Here is a 16,069-nt window from a genome sequence, read left to right on the forward strand (position 1 = left end):
AGGATTTTAGCTCCACTTAAGAGCAAATACATGTGTCATCTGCTATATGTGAAAGATGGAAGTGGATAGTGTGTTTTGTATGTTTCGGAGGAAACATTCTGGTATTTTGGCATTTTCTTTATCTCCACATCAGGTTTTGGATTATGACAGGCGATTTATCCAGGAACAAGATAACCCTATATTAAAAATGACTCCCCTCCCCTCTTTTAGTCTAATGCTCCAACCCTATTAGGTCTAGTTGTCATAAGATTATTAGCCTTCCCCTATATTTAGCTGACAAGACAATGCAAATACTCAGTTACATTTCCACGAAAGGCCGAAATTCTCGGCCAATTAATGATTCTCTTCCACTAAGCCTAATTTAGTGTTACATCTTTTGTATCTTTATTATGTACTTAGCCTAAATGCCATCATAGAAAAACTATTGATTGTTGTATTAAACTAATAATTATGCATGATGAATTATGGTGTTAATGTTTCCTTGGCCCTAAAGATGCACTCAATTCACTTTGTGCATGAACCCTGACCATCAAATTATTGAGGGGACCATGTGTTGGTTGCTTCACAGCGGAAAGCAAAAGCTTAGATCTGTTTTCCTCACCATAGTCGAAAGGCTAAGCTCCCCCCTTTCTTTTGTGCTGGAATGTTGGCATTGCATGATGCTTTATTGAAGTTTTTAATTGCAGGAAATCATGTCTAAGATGTGTTATTAAATTTAAATCCATGTTTAGAGCTAACATGAAGAAGCCCCACAAGTCCATCAAAAACTCCTTTTTTGACTTTTTGCTTGGGTCGCTTTTGCAGAGCAAAAGTCTATGTTGCCTTGATCATGTGTTGCTCAAAGCCCCTCTCACTCGTGTGGCTCATTTATAGGGCTTCTTCACCAATACTTATCTCCTTTTACCAGAGACCCCAAAAGAAAGAAAAAAACACACTTATCTCCTTTTTGTATCTTTATATTGTGTGGTGCTTCCTTGATGAAATCATTAAAACACTTCGGATCCTTATTTTGATTTTTGATTCTTTTCATATTGTTTGGCTGATCACTGACTGTGACATAAGGTCAATAGAGAGAGATGGGTGTGTGTATGTACTAGAATAGAAGCATTGCACGCATGTGGAGTGTGTAATGTAATGAAAATGTTGATGACTGGAAAAAGATGAGCAAAACACTCTCATCTTTCATCATAGTTTCGTAAATGCATAGTTGTTCTCATAAGAACACTTACTCTAAAGCGATAGTCTAAACTACAAGGGGAAAGGTTGTTTCTCTCACACACACTACCACGGAGCCATAGAGGTTCAAACATGAAACCATTAATCTACAAGTTAAGGTCATTTTTCACTAGACTAAACCCCGTTAGCACCCCATGATTTTAAGATATAAGAAAATGTTACTTTCCAACAGTTAGAGTTGTACGTGTTAGGATAATGTAGAATAGTAGATATGTATATATATACATGCGTGTCTAACTTTCTTCCACCACATCTTTGTATAAGATTTAAAAAGTGTTATTTTCATAGTTAAAAGTTGTTGCAGTTAGAATAATGTGGAACAATAATGCTTTGATGTATATGATGGGTTATAAGTTACGTAGTGTTTCATTTTAAAGATAAGATTTCATTTTAATTTTATATGGCAAGTGGAATGGGCCGTGCTGTTTTTTCCTAGTGATGCTGCATGCTAAAACGAAGACACGAAACTAAATCAAGACCTCAGAAAGTACAAAATAAAAATGTATATCTATCTATTAGGTTTGCTTCCTTGGCATTATTAGATGAATGAATGAACCATCTGCAGAGTAATGGTCAGCCATTATCTCTCATTGTGGTCCTTCTTCATAGCAGAGATCCATTAATCTCATTGATTAAGCCATTGAAACAACTTCATCATCATCTTGTTCAAAGGGCCTCCAAAATTCCACAAGCCTCCAAAATCCTAGTCTTCGAGTATGAGAACGTCTCGTGATATTTATCCGAAAAAATATATATATATATTCCAACCCACAACCAAATTTTGCAGCAGCAAAATAAAGCTAACAGAGTTGTGCTAGTGATAATTATTTGCAGATGTGTGGATGATTATAAATTGTTAATATAATTTAGTAAATATCAACTATTAACGTAATGTATTGTGAAACTCACTTGCATAAATGGTTAACAGTTACAGTGCACATGCATACACAAGTAGTTGTAAGTGGTTGATGTAATCGGATAGCTATTAACTGTTGATACATTATCAGTCTCACTTGTAATCAACGATTAATAGTTGCCTAAAAACACACGGGCGTTTCTCCCTAGGAAGAAAACCAGTCAGTCAAAGTGGTTGAGAGTAGAGAGAGACCCAAAAGCCAAAGTGCCATCATTTGGCTGACAAAGGCCTGTGAATTTCTTGGAGCATCGTGCGGACACGTTTCTAAGGCAAACCCGCTCGTGAGCAATGATTGAGTTGAGGCCATCCTTGGTTTGCACAATCATCATCATCATGGGCTCACCTCACCTCTTCTCTCTCCTATTCTTCTCTGTTCTGCTGTCCATTTGTACATATTATTATTTATTTTAATATAAATATGTATCAATTTATGTACTTCCTTCCAAACTTTGAATTTGACGCTGCGCCAACTTTTTCCTATGCAAATACAAACTTACAAAACTTCACGGCACTAGCTCTTGTCGTTGTTTGAACTTTGAAGGCTAAAAAGAGTTAGTTTGGTGAGGAGGGATATGGGATGATGCCTCGGCCTTTGTATGAGGATAAAATAAAATAAAACCTTTATCTTAATCAAAGATCTTGGAAGTTCCTCCTCCTTTTAGTCAAACAATGATACTACTGCCAAATTAAGCTTCCAACAAAAACCATCCTAATCTTTCAATCCTTTCCCCAATTTTGGCTTTACACAAGATTACTCATAAGTCTATGGTTTAGTCCTTTTCATCCAATTCAAACCACACTCTCTCATCACAAGTTCAGGTTTAATCAGATAAATTTTAAACACGCTTCAATTACGGACAAAAATTCAAATTCGCAAAATTATATAGTTTATACTTTGAATAAACTTTTAATTCATTCATGTAATTTATTAACCATATAAATAAAAGGATAATTTTCTCCTATGCCACATAAAGAAGAAAATGGGTGTTTTGCCAACGAGAGTTGGTTGAGTTGATAAGGATCGTTCTATTCACTATCAAGGCCTAGGTTCAAGTCCCACTGTTGACAATTCCTCTTGTTAGTCATAAGTCTATGGTTTAGTCCTTTCCATCCAATTCAAACCACACTCTCCCATCACAAGTTCAATAAAAAGGTTTAATCAGATAAACTTTAAATACGCTTCAATCACGGACAAAGATTCAAATTCGTAAAATTATCTAGTTTATACTATAAATAAACTTTCAATTTATTCATGTAATTTATTAACCATATAACTAAAAGGATAATTTTCTCCTTGACCACACAAGGAAGAAAATGGGTGTTTTGCCAACTAGGGTTGGTTAAGTTGGGAAGGATCGTTATCTTAGCTATCAAGGCCTATGTTCAAGTTCCGCTATCGATAATTCCTCTTGGTAGGTAATCTGTAAAAACCAAAAAATAAATTAAGACCCCTTTTGTAAGTCTTCAAAGAGATCTTAATATACCATGGCTTTGATATGGGATAGCCTCCCCTCCCCACCCTAAACTTTTGTTGATTTAAAAAAAAAAAAAAGGGTGTTTTGATACCTCCATTATGCATGTTGTTTAAGGAGGATATTAATGGATTTGTACTTTGGTCTTCTTACACGAAACTAGGGATAGCATCCAAACCGTACATAGTGTCGGTCGTGGCATGCGTATCTGTCCTAAGCTACAAAAGGAATGAAGACAACCACTTCACATTGTAGTTGACTGAAATGCCACTTGCCTAACCTCTCTCTCAAATTGTCTGTGTATGATTGATTTTGGTTCATGCAACTATTGTTTCTACTTCTATCATTACGCACTGCAAATAGATATTGCAAAAGAAAACACTTGTAATAGCCAAGTTTTCCTCCGCGTTACTTCAAACACTTTCTTGCATTGTCGTATAGGAATATAAGTTTTCTTCATTGTGAAGAGAGACACTCTCGTGTAATGGGGATAATACTTTTTACTATTCCCGACAAATAACGCAGTGATACATATTATAACTTTTTCATATGTCATTGTGTGATTGATCGAGGATAACAAAACAGTGATATTCTCGTTATAGATAAGTTTTTTTCCATTGAAAGGCGAAAGTTTTGACTGATTCGACAATCGACTAACATATGAATTCAAGTGAGACGACATTCACATCCCACGATGCAGCCCCGCATTGGATAGAGAATTTATAAATGAATGCAAAAATACTAGGAAAATAATGCTTAGAAAATCAAGAACAGTGGCACTGACATGGTAGTCAAACGTAAACAGAAGTGATAGTATTTAGTAATGGGCAAAGACAAGCTAAATTACAGTGGTGAAATCCATAGGCTTTGTCTCATTAAAGATCTCTTGCTTGCTTGACCTTTTGTGAGGGTTCCCAAGCAAATCCTCGTCTAATCCAAAATGGGCTGTAAAGGACTTTTTCTGGCCCCTACCCTTTCTTAGTTGGTACACAATAACCAACCCTTACTTGGTTGGTACGCAATAACCCCACACTGCATTGACACCGCCACCCACACGTGTGGTCAGCCACGTGGCTGAAACCCAGTACAGTCTTATGGTTGCAATGATTGGCATGTTGGCCGCGCGCACGAGTGGGCTGTGGTGGTCTACATCTTCAACATTCGTGTGTTGTTTGTGGTTTACTCATGTAATCTTTGTTATTATTATTGTCATTATTATATAAAAACATATTTTCTGTCAATATCTCTCCTTTTTTATTATATAAGATTAAAGACTCGTTGTCATTTTATTATTATTAATTCTCTCAGTTAAAATATTTGTCACTGGTTTTATGGCTTAATTATTATTAACATGTTTGATTATCTTTATTTATTATAAAATTAATTAACATGGGAGGCATAATGGAGAATGAGTGAACATACATATATATAATTTGTATGAATCTTTGCTATTTTTTATTAAGAATATAGGCCGGAATCCAATTCTCTATCTAGTGTGAATTAAATAAATATTATACAATTTGATCCAAAGAAAGTTGAGGAAAATGTCCGGAAAATAGTTCGGTTTGATTGCAAAATATTTATTTTCTTATTTTATGAAATTGGGCGAAATCTTTTGGTAAAGGTTGGGTCCTAGGAAGGAAGATAAGTTGGCAGATGAGTTTTCACGTGGAGGCCAATAATGCATACATGTGGATATGATATTGGAACGAACGGTGATCGTTTGATGCTCTAGCAGATGATCAAAGAGAACGAACAAATGCCCATTAACTAAACTAATTTGAGATTAATTAATACAAATTATAATTTAAGACCTTTATTACCAAACAAATCTTTGTCGTCATTGTGGTTGAGGGAAAAAAAGGATATTCGATGTCGTTTTTCATAAATAAAAACTCATGTGTGAACGAATTAGATACCAAATTTGCCTCACAATTTATATTATACACTTCTAAATCATTGCAAGGCATCTTGAATATCTGAAATCAAGATCCTGATGCGTGGTATTATTTGTCTTTGCATAATAATTTTAAAAAAATTAAAGAAAAATTAACATTATTGTGTTAGAAAGTATGGTGATTATTCGATTGATTATCATTGACCAAGATAGGCAACCCTTGGATTGCCCACAATCTATATGTTAATTATAATTAGCCACTAAGGAGCCATTTGGAGTGGTTCTGGAATAACTAAAACCGCTTTTAATAGTGTTTTGCAAAAAAATTTAGAAGGGCTTTCTGAAGAAGTACATGACTCCCGAGTACTTTTTCAAGAAACACTTTGATTTCTTATGAAAATTTCAACATCTTTATAATAATTTTTTTTAATTATTTAAAAAACTTATAAATAAAAGTGCTTTCTAAATATGTAGTATCAAACAAGCCCAAAATATAAATGAGTAAAACTACATGGGATGAGGCAACTACTATAATTCCATCGAGCACCACACCTCTCCTTTTTGTATATGATTACTTGTTCAATGGATGGGCTCACACCCAACTTTTATTACATGGTCCTCGCTAGAAACTATTTAAACATAATTTCATTTGAAGATTTTTTTGTCAAATCATAAGCCTTTAAAACATTTGCAAACATTTACAACCATGGTGTTTTTTTTTTTTTTTTTTTTTTTGTGTGTGTGTGTGTGGAGAAATTCTATGATTGCATTCATACTTCAGCCAAAAAAGCCACTAGCCACAAAGGGCCAATACAAACTAGCCACAAAAGGACCATTACAGTAACGGAGCGGTCTAATATCAAAATTAAGACAAAAGGGTCATTACATAATCTATATATATCACGCAAAATGTAAAGAATAGTGAAATATTTAAAATATCAGAAGATGTCATTGGTTAATGTAAATATTAAAAATTAATTAAATAAAGATAATATATTAAATTCATACTTTTTCATATTAAATAAATTTAAAATTTAAAATAAAATAAAAATAATAAGTCTTATTTTTATGAAACACAACTATCTATTTTTTTTTTTAAATTCTAAAAGGGGCTAGTAATTATTAATTAGGACCATGTTTTTCAGTTCTGGTATATTTTTTTCAATAAAAAATGGGTAGACTTGTCTGGAAATGGAACGCATGGAAAATATGGTTTATTTTATTTTCATTTTCATTTTGTATACATTCAGCTAATAGAACCAATTAATATTCTTAGTTCTAGATAATGGGCCATGCATCAGCTCTGTCAGTCCAGGATTTCTGAATGATTAGAACAGCTAAAATGAGAATATTAGTGATCAATCATGTTAATAGTAGCTATTAGTCATAATCAGCAATCAATTTAATTATAGACTTGTCGTCTTTAGCATTTTTATGTCACCACGCGTGGTCTTTGATGCTAAACCATGCTTTTTGAGACAATGGCGATAGTATATTATTGAAAAAAGGATGAGTAATTAGGACCCAACAAAATCAGGTTATGTTGTTGGGATTAAGCTAATGTATCTATTTCAATGAGTTCGGTCGTCAGTTTAACTGAGTAGTCTTATCATACTAAACCATACTTAAGAAACATATAGCATCTTAATCAAAACAAATAATTAATTTTTGAAGAAAATGCTAAATCCACATATAAGTTGCCAATAAGATCCATAATTAGAGCGAGCACAACATCTTAGTTTTCATTCATTCATAATTAGAGCGAGGGAAACGTCGGTAGCAAGAAATTTTGATATATTTTCGAAAATTATCGAAGTATAAGTGTAGATAATTAACTAGCCTTCTAAATTGAAGGATATTTCAAATTCAACTTGAATTCGGAACAGCTATTTGAAATCTTAGAGTAAGACTGGATTTGTTATCTCATGTTTGCTTTTCATCAAAAAAACAATTTTGCTCTCCCTGTTATACAAACTACAATACTTGTTTGGGCCTAAATACAATGTTTTTATTGTCTGCATATATATATATATATATTTTCATTTAGTTAATATATACTTTCTTGCCCAAAATGATGAAAATCGAAGACTAAATTCCACAATAATTGTAAAAACAATAAAGGTGCGTATAAGGATTTTATAGTTTTTCCCATGCAAACGGGAAAAAACAAAACAAAACAAAAAACAGAAAAAGAGAGAAAAAGATAACTTCGTTGTGTACTTGCTTTGATACCCATGCCCCTAAGTCAATTATACCTTAAAAACCAGCAAAAAAAATATTAAAATCGTTTTACACGGATGCTTCGAATTGAAGTCACTCCTAGATATCCCAAAAAAAACAAAAAAAAGTAATAACAATCCAAGGATTTAAGTTTCCATTTGGGTAGATACATCGACGGTCTACATTTAGAGAAATATTTATATTCATATAAATATATATTAATAATTGTGGAAATAATATCAATAATAATAAAAACATTGCTCCCCCTATTTGGAGAATACAGATATTTAGAGAGATATTTCGGAATTTCATCTTGGTATAATAACATCTCAATTACCAATTCTCCGGTTCTTTCTTTGCTCTCTATCGTTTATACATTTCGATTCTGCATGCATTAATAATTGAAAATTATCTTTTTGAATAAAAGAGATCAACGATTGAGAGCTATCTACTTAAATAAGAGGGAATGACACAAAACCTGCTGGTTTTACTTTTCAGGATATACAGAGTCCGTAGGCAAACTCAGGTGAGCAGTGCAGGTCATCAACATGGTCAAAGGCAATTAATTGAGTAAATTAATTAGTCGTATTGATGTTTGCAGGAGGCAGAGACGCAGTAAAATAAATATTTTCCTTTTGGTCCTAGACTCAGCACATAGGATGGGCGACAATTAGTACCGAGTATTAAAAGGCTCACATTACTATGTTTGTGTGTCTGTCTTTTTTCCTCTGCCAAGAACATGCAAATTGAAGACACATTGATAAGTCAAAAGAGATTATTATCCAAACCCTAATCTCTAGTTATTGTGACTGATTTTGTTCCAAATGCTTTAATCTAGTACATTAATTATCACCTTGGTTATTCTGGGAAAAAGGAGAGATTCGAAGAGAAACAAATTTTTTTTAAAGTATCCTCAAATATCAAAACGAGCTAAACAATGGGCGTATAATTAACTTGATAATGAATATATAAAAAATAATTATCAAAGTCTTGATATGGGATTTTGTGCAAACTGTTGTGAATGCGACACGTGTTCTTGATTTTTAGTTTTATAGTTGAGAGCATCGGCAGATGGCTTACCGTTTTAGAAAGGGATCTTCTTTCGATAGGTTAAGAAGGTGATAATGTCATTCGCACTCCAAGGGCTTGTTTGTATGTCTTTTAAGAGTGTTTTTTTTCTCTTTGGCAGCCGGCATACCTGCCAAGTACCAGTCGTCTAATACTGAATGCGCTCAGTTAATTATAGTGTAAACAAAGAGCATAACGAGCTAAACAATAAACGCATAATTAACTTGATAATGGCTATATAAAAAAACAACCATCAATAAAATGATTCAGAAGCTCCTGGCAGTGTCCTCTGTAAACATCCCTATAGTCAAAATAATTTTCTGCTCCTTTGGAGATGTGGGACAACTGCAAATTTACGATACCAATGACAAATGCTATAATAACTAACATGATGTGAACGACTAAGAATAAAATCTTAAGTTAAAATTTCTATGACAAGGAAACAACATTATGTTATTCAAGATTCACAAACTTTGGAATTTTGGTGGGTCTAATCGCTCAAAGAAAATTACTTGTTTATGTTTCAAGCTCTGTTTTTTTAATTAGGCTTGTAAGACACCAGTGTATTAAAACTAAAAAATAAAAAATAAAAAGCTGTACGTGTCTCTTTTCTGACACATGCCATTGTTTGAATGGCTAAATATATCGTGTTAGATTTTGGTATTTTATGATATAATATCAATTACATTCACTTATATTATAACAGATGAGTTATACTATATAACCATACTGGAGTACCGCACTTCAACCTCACCAATTTGATTCGGCAAATTAAAAGAACAACTCAAAAGTTCTGCAACAACTGCTATTTATCAAAGGCTAATTAAAAGTTGCTATAATAGATAGACCCAAATTCCATCCTACTTGAGAAATTATGTTTCGATCAAGCACATAATTCAAATTCATTATTATTTTCGGTTTTGCTCAAAAGAACCACAAAAAAAAAAAAAGGAAGCTTATGTTGATGCTAAAAAATGAACAGTCAAGATTGAGTCTAACTTACGGATGAGATGTGAAGGTGAGGACCTTCAATATGTGTGTGAAGATTTGGACAATCGATTCACCCTTAATGAATGGACTACGTCCACGAAGAAGTATATTCTCATTCTCATAATAATGTGTATTTACATTTGTATAAGGGGTTGGGTCCAAATATAAAGAGAATAAGGGAGAAGCCAATGACTAAAGATCAAGTTAAGCTTAGAGATTCCCTTCTAAGTGGAGAATTGTCTCCTTTTATAGGTGAGAGGGAGTCCTCACTTCTTGTAATATTTCAATATGAAACTCTTTACCTTTCTTAAGGTTGCTTCTAATTCCCTAATCAGATATGGTATAAACAGCTTATAAAAGTAACCTCTTTGGCTGCAAAAGCCTTTCATAAAAGCCTTTTGCTTAAGAATAAGCAACTTTTTTATAAAAACTCTGGAAATCAAAGCTAAGCAGCTTTAAGCTTAGCTCTTTTTTTCAACAGGTGTAGAGAGCTTCAAAAGGCAGATATCTGTTTTCATTTTTGCATTATAACAGCTAAGCAGAGTTCCACAGAAACAGAAAGAAAGAAAGATGGTAGAGAGACAGTCAGCCTCCATGTCTTCTGACTCAGAGGTAATTCTCTGTCTTCTTCCATCAGTCTTAGCTCTGTTCCTCTTCCTCATTCTCATCAGAAGGAAGCAGCAGCAAACAAGACTTCATCTCCCACCAGGCAACATGGGGTGGCCTTTTCTTGGTGAAACCCTAGGCTATTTGAAGCCTTACTCTGCTACCTGCACAGGCCAGTTCATGGAGCAACATATCTCAAGGTAAGTCACACAAGACCCACAAAGCACAAAGCCTTGAATTTCATAACCCAGGTTCTGTTTTATGCAGGAAAGACTTGAACTTTCACTTAAAATCTGCAGGTATGGAAAAATCTACAAGTCCAATCTGTTTGGTGAGCCAACCATAGTCTCAGCAGATGCAGGGCTCAACAGGTTCATATTGCAAAATGAAGGGAGATTGTTTGAATGCAGCTACCCAAGAAGCATAGGTGGAATTCTTGGGAAATGGTCTATGTTGGTTTTAGTTGGTGACATGCATAGAGACATGAGGATGATATCTCTCAATTTCTTAAGCCATGCCAGGCTCAGAACCCATCTGATGAGAGAAGTTGAAAAACACACTCTGCTTGTTTTGAGCAGCTGGAAAGAGAATTCTGTTTTTTCAGCCCAAGATGAAGCTAAGAAGGTAAACTACTTTCGTACCCAACAAGAAAAACAAAATTTATGCAATGAATGCTTGCAATTCAAGGGAAAAAAAAAGAAGCAACAGCAGCTTAATTTTGTTATGAAAAAGTGATTGCAGTTCACATTCAATTTGATGGCCAAACATATCATGAGCTTAGATCCTGGAAAACCAGAGACTGAGCAGCTGAAGAAATTGTATGTTACTTTCATGAAAGGTGTGGTTTCTGCTCCAGTCAACTTACCAGGAACAGCTTACAGAAAAGCCTTGCAGGTAATTAGTTAACATTTTTCTACATGGAATTTCATCTGCCAATAAGCTTAAATTTTAATTTTCAAAATTTTAAAATGATTTATTTACTCTGCTTCACAGTCAAGATCAACCATTCTGAAGTTTATAGAGAGCAAAATGGAAGAAAGATTAAAGGAGGGAAAAGAAAATATAGATGAAGATGATCTTCTTGGATGGGTTTTGAAGCATTCCAATCTCTCCAAAGAGCAGATTCTTGACTTGATATTGAGCTTGCTCTTTGCTGGCCATGAAACATCCTCAGTGGCCATAGCTTTAGCCATATACTTCTTACCAGGCTGTCCTAATGCAATTCAGCAGTTAAGGGTAAGCAAACTTAGATTAATTCCAATCCATCTCCACTTGGATTTTTGATTAGTTTTGATTATTTCTTTAATGGGTCTGGTTTATTCTGCAGGAAGAACACACAGAAATTGCCAAAGCCAAGAAACAAGCAGGAGAGACAGAGTTGAATTGGGATGACTACAAGAAAATGGAGTTCACTCAATGTGTAAGCTCTCTTAATCATTGTTAAAGCTTAAATTAAGCTAAATTATCTCATAATTAAAATTTTGCATCTTTTGTTTGCGAAGGTTATCAGTGAGACACTTCGGCTTGGAAATGTAGTGAGGTTTTTACACAGAAAGGCTTTGAAGGATGTTAGGTACAAAGGTAAGACTTTGAGGACAATTTAGTGTAAGAGTTGGAAGTTGTAGCCAAAAAGTCGTCTGAAATCTTAGGCTGCTTAGAATTAAAGTTGATTTTTTTTTTCTTCTTCTTTTTCTGTTTGGTGTTTGAAACTTGGAAAGGTTATGACATTCCATGTGGATGGAAAGTGCTTCCGGTTATTGCAGCCGTGCATTTGGATCCTTTACTTTTTGACCAGCCTCAACACTTCAATCCATGGAGATGGCAGGTCAGTTTTTTAGCTTTGGCCTTTGGACAGCATGCCTCATAATTATAGTGGTCTTTTTCACATTTTCCTTTAAATAATTGTTTTGTGTCAAGGTTAAATTGAAAAGGGTACCAAGCACATCCCCTTTGGTTGTTCTTGCGGCTCCCACAAAACAGCCGTTGGTTGTTACTTGTGTACCCCACACAAAAATTTCTTCTTCCTAATCCTACATGTAGTAGATATTTGTGTTATACACTATCTACAATAGTCTATCGTCCTGTGATTAAAGAGATGATGACAATTGATTATTGTGTTGATATGATATGAATAAAAAAACGCATATTCAGATAAAATTCTACCTGATTAATAGTTCCAATTCAGCGTGGATGCGAGGTGCGTCCGTAATAAGATAGTTGCAAAGGCAGAGGATATCTCATGGATTTTTCCCATTCAGATGAAGTTTCTATATCACTGAAAGGATGGAAGCTTCATACTGTGTACGGACAAACTAGGTCCTCCACCTCTCTTTATTTCTTGCCCTAGTGTGCGTGTGGGGAGAGACGGGGGGTTTGAGATTATTAGAGCCCATGTGGATGTGGGGTTGGTCACATGCTGCCATTGCACGTGCACATAAGTGCTTTTTTCTCTAGTGGGTCAAATGCCAAACTGGTCCTGACCATTTTTTCTCCTTTTATAACAAAAAGAAGCCCAAACACTGGTCCAGAAAATCCCAAACGAATAAGGAATAGAAACGTATTTACAAAGGCCATCCCAAAAGGTTGAAGAGTGTACCACGGAAACCATACGACATTACAATGATAATTAGAGCGACAGTGACAAAATCACTATGAGAACGCAAGTTTTTGGTGAATTTTATCCTCATAGGGTCAAGATGAAACCCTCAAAATTCTCCCCTTAGGAAAGTTGCCCTCTTGGAGGCATTTTGTCAAACATATTTGTTTGGTGGGGTCAATACCTCTCATTTGATCTTTAGTGGATCCACCACTGAGTAAAAGTCGTATCTTTAATAGAGACGAGACTCACTACTAATAATGATGTAAGTATTAGAAATGTGATCAAGAAATACGTTACAAATAGTAACGTAAGTAGTAATATGCATCCGAATCTCAAATCTTTAATGGGGTGTAAAAGGCCCATTAGTCTCATTATGTAATAGTAGTATAATACTGTATTGGGTAGAAAAGTAGAAAGCTCATATGAGCCCCAAATAATCCGAAACAAAACAAAACCAATGACTTTTGCTTGATTATATTTTTAGCATCACATGCCACTGAATTTTTTTGTTCATTTGTGGTTTTGTTTGTGTGTGTGTGGTGATGGTGATGGTGATGATGATTTGATGCAGCAGAATAACAACAGTGGAGCATCTTCATCATCTTACACGAGCATGACAAGCAGCAACTTTATGCCATTTGGGGGAGGACCACGACTTTGCGCCGGTTCAGAACTGGCCAAACTTGAAATGGCGGTTTTCATCCACCATCTGGTCCTCAACTTCCACTGGGACTTAGAAGACGATTTGGATCAACCTTTTGCCTTCCCTTTTGTCGATTTTCAAAATGGCCTACCAATCACAGCCCGGAGGCACCAAAACCAATCTCATATAAATCCCAAAATTTAAAACTCCCCATGGAATTATATTTTAAAAAAAGCTTCAAATGTGATAGATGACAAAGCTAGCTAGCTAGCTCATTGTTTTGGGTTGTTGTAATTTCCCAACGGCTTAGTCTACTAGGGCAACTTCTTGTGCCTCTGTTTATGTGGTGCTTCACTTAAACAAAGACCTCAACTGATCACCGCCAAGCTCTGCATATATGCACCCAATTTAAAAGGAGAAAAAAATATATATATCACATCTTCCTCCCTTTGTAAATTTGATTGTCTTAAGGTCCTTTCCTCATTCTTGTTGGGAGACTTGAGGGTAATTATTTATTTTAATGTGATATGGATTCGAACTCGGAACATAGTGGGGAGCACATCCGTTCTAGTCAATTTAACTAAGTTTTTGTATGCATTTTTAACTAGCATTTGAACTTGCAACACAAGCAACAATTTGAAATGCCTTATTTTTAAAATATCAACCTCTTTTCTGTTGATATTTTATTTGTTAATTTTCTATGGATCGAGAAATAAAAACTTCAAAAGAAAAAGGCCAAGAAAGGACACAGATTTAATGAAAGCATCAGAAAGCTCGTGCAGAAACTTAAATGAATAGGCCAAGGGCTCCTTCCCCTTTCTGATCCTTGTTAGTAGGTTTTCTTTCGCTTTCCCGATGTGCAATTGTTTGTTCCTACTTCCTACCATCTACTTAAATTCCAATTCATGGGTTTCTGTTTCTTTTTGTTTCTGTCTCTCACTGTTGTTGATGATCTCTCTGCGGCCAAGGAAGCTGCACGTTAGGTTTCTAAGAAATGTGGACCTTAATTACCCGCTTAAAGCTTATGGTTGCAAGAAATGTAGCCCTTAAATACAAGCTTACGACTACTATTGTTACGAAAATAGGAACGATCCTCAGACGAAGTCCTCGATTTGAATTCTAGCATTTGTATAGTGTGTGCAAGTTGAATTACCCACTTAAAACTTATGGTTGCAAGAAGTGCGGCCATTAATTACCAGGTTACGACTTTCCTATTGTTATGAAATTGAAACTAAGTTAAAATTTGGGTTCAGCCTAGGGATGGCAAAAATCCCCGTAGGGGCGGGTCCCCGTCGAGTCCCCGACCCTAACGGGGAGAGATTTCGGGACTAAATGGGTATCGGGTATGGAGATTCATGAACTTGAAAAATCCCCGACGGGTATGGGGAGGGGATGGTATTGGCGTCCCCATCCCCGAAACCGGCCCGAAAATATATATGTTTATATTTAAATATATAATTATAATATTTATGTTTAACCCTAAGTTAACTTCCCTCTCCTAATTCTTCCTAATTTTCTATGAAATTTCATATTGATGTGATTTTAAATAGTTGAGTTGAACTTTATAGTTAATTTGAATGTGTTGAATGATAAGTTAATATGAAACTTAATGTTAAAATGTATGATAAATATTTTTTTATGCAAAAAAATCGGGGATTCGGGGTGGGTATGGGGGATAGTCCCCCGACGGGGACGGGGACGGGGATTCCCCGAAACCTAATAAACGGGGATGGGTTCGGGGATGAGGGCGGGGATGGAGAGCGGGGATGGAGATGGTATTGTCATACCCGGCCCCTACCCGACCCGTTGCCATCCCTAGTTCAGCCCCCAGCCTATAAACTCTGTTTTCAGCCTAGCTCAACTACAGAGTTGAATAAACCAAATCCAATTGTGGCCAATATGTGATGGGTTCTTGTTAAGACCATTTGATGAGTTTCTCCCATCCAACTTTTCACAACAGGATGCAAAGTTCTAGAATTGGCCCAAAACTATGTATAATTAGTTAGCAATAAACTTGGACCGGATCATTCATGTGTTTCTCCATATAGGCCTTTTCACACCGACTTGACTACAATGGGCCGATTCACTATCGTGACTAACTGTCATAACCCATCTTTACATTCTCATTTTGACTTTAAAATAGGAATGTTAAATACATCAGCTTGCACATAAGAGTTAAAGAAAAATACTAAATATGAAATCTACCATGCATCAATTGCCATCGATCTCAAATGGCGGCAAAAATACTCCCTTATCATATCAGAAATGTAGATTAGTGATTATTATAACTTTCTTTTTCAACACAAAACAAGTGTTATGAGATTTAGGGTTCGTTTAGGAATGATTCTGAATATGTTATAATCACTTATGGAAAGAAGCATCTTTGCATGTGCTTTTTCATATAATCATTTTTAGTGATTTT

At 35.2% G+C, this 16,069-nt stretch overlaps 1 protein-coding gene across 2 annotated transcripts; it reads left to right on the plus strand.

Annotated features, from left to right (window-relative positions):
- Window positions 1-10,219: 10,219 nt before the first annotated feature.
- Window positions 10,220-14,254, plus strand: LOC117635807 (cytochrome P450 90B1). 2 transcript variants are annotated; one of them, XM_034370171.1, is made up of 8 exons: window positions 10,220-10,605; window positions 10,705-11,029; window positions 11,147-11,299; window positions 11,399-11,641; window positions 11,733-11,825; window positions 11,908-11,986; window positions 12,124-12,230; window positions 13,576-14,254. In XM_034370171.1, exons 1-8 carry the CDS (start codon window positions 10,370-10,372, stop codon window positions 13,849-13,851), a joined length of 1,512 nt encoding a protein of 503 aa, XP_034226062.1. In that variant the 5' UTR covers window positions 10,220-10,369; the 3' UTR covers window positions 13,852-14,254. The 2 variants fall into 2 exon arrangements, with proteins under 2 accessions (XP_034226062.1, XP_034226063.1); XM_034370172.1 differs by having other exon boundaries at window positions 10,221-10,605; window positions 13,579-14,254.
- The last annotated feature ends 1,815 nt before the right edge of the window (window positions 14,255-16,069 follow it).

The sequence above is a fragment of the Prunus dulcis genome, chromosome 7 (genome assembly GCF_902201215.1).
Source record: "Prunus dulcis chromosome 7, ALMONDv2, whole genome shotgun sequence".
NCBI classification, from domain to species: Eukaryota; Viridiplantae; Streptophyta; class Magnoliopsida; order Rosales; family Rosaceae; genus Prunus; species Prunus dulcis.

What these genes read in the sequence shown, in the direction of transcription:
- LOC117635807 (XM_034370171.1), top strand. Translation starts at nt 10,370, where the DNA reads ATGGTAGAGAGACAGTCAGCCTCCATGTCTTCTGACTCAGAGGTAATT. An exon ending in CTTACAGAAAAGCCTTGCAG is followed by an intron (nt 11,300 to 11,398) that starts GTAATTAGTTAA and finishes TCTGCTTCACAG; the next exon opens with TCAAGATCAACCATTCTGAA. An exon ending in ATGCAATTCAGCAGTTAAGG is followed by an intron (nt 11,642 to 11,732) that starts GTAAGCAAACTT and finishes TTTATTCTGCAG; the next exon opens with GAAGAACACACAGAAATTGC.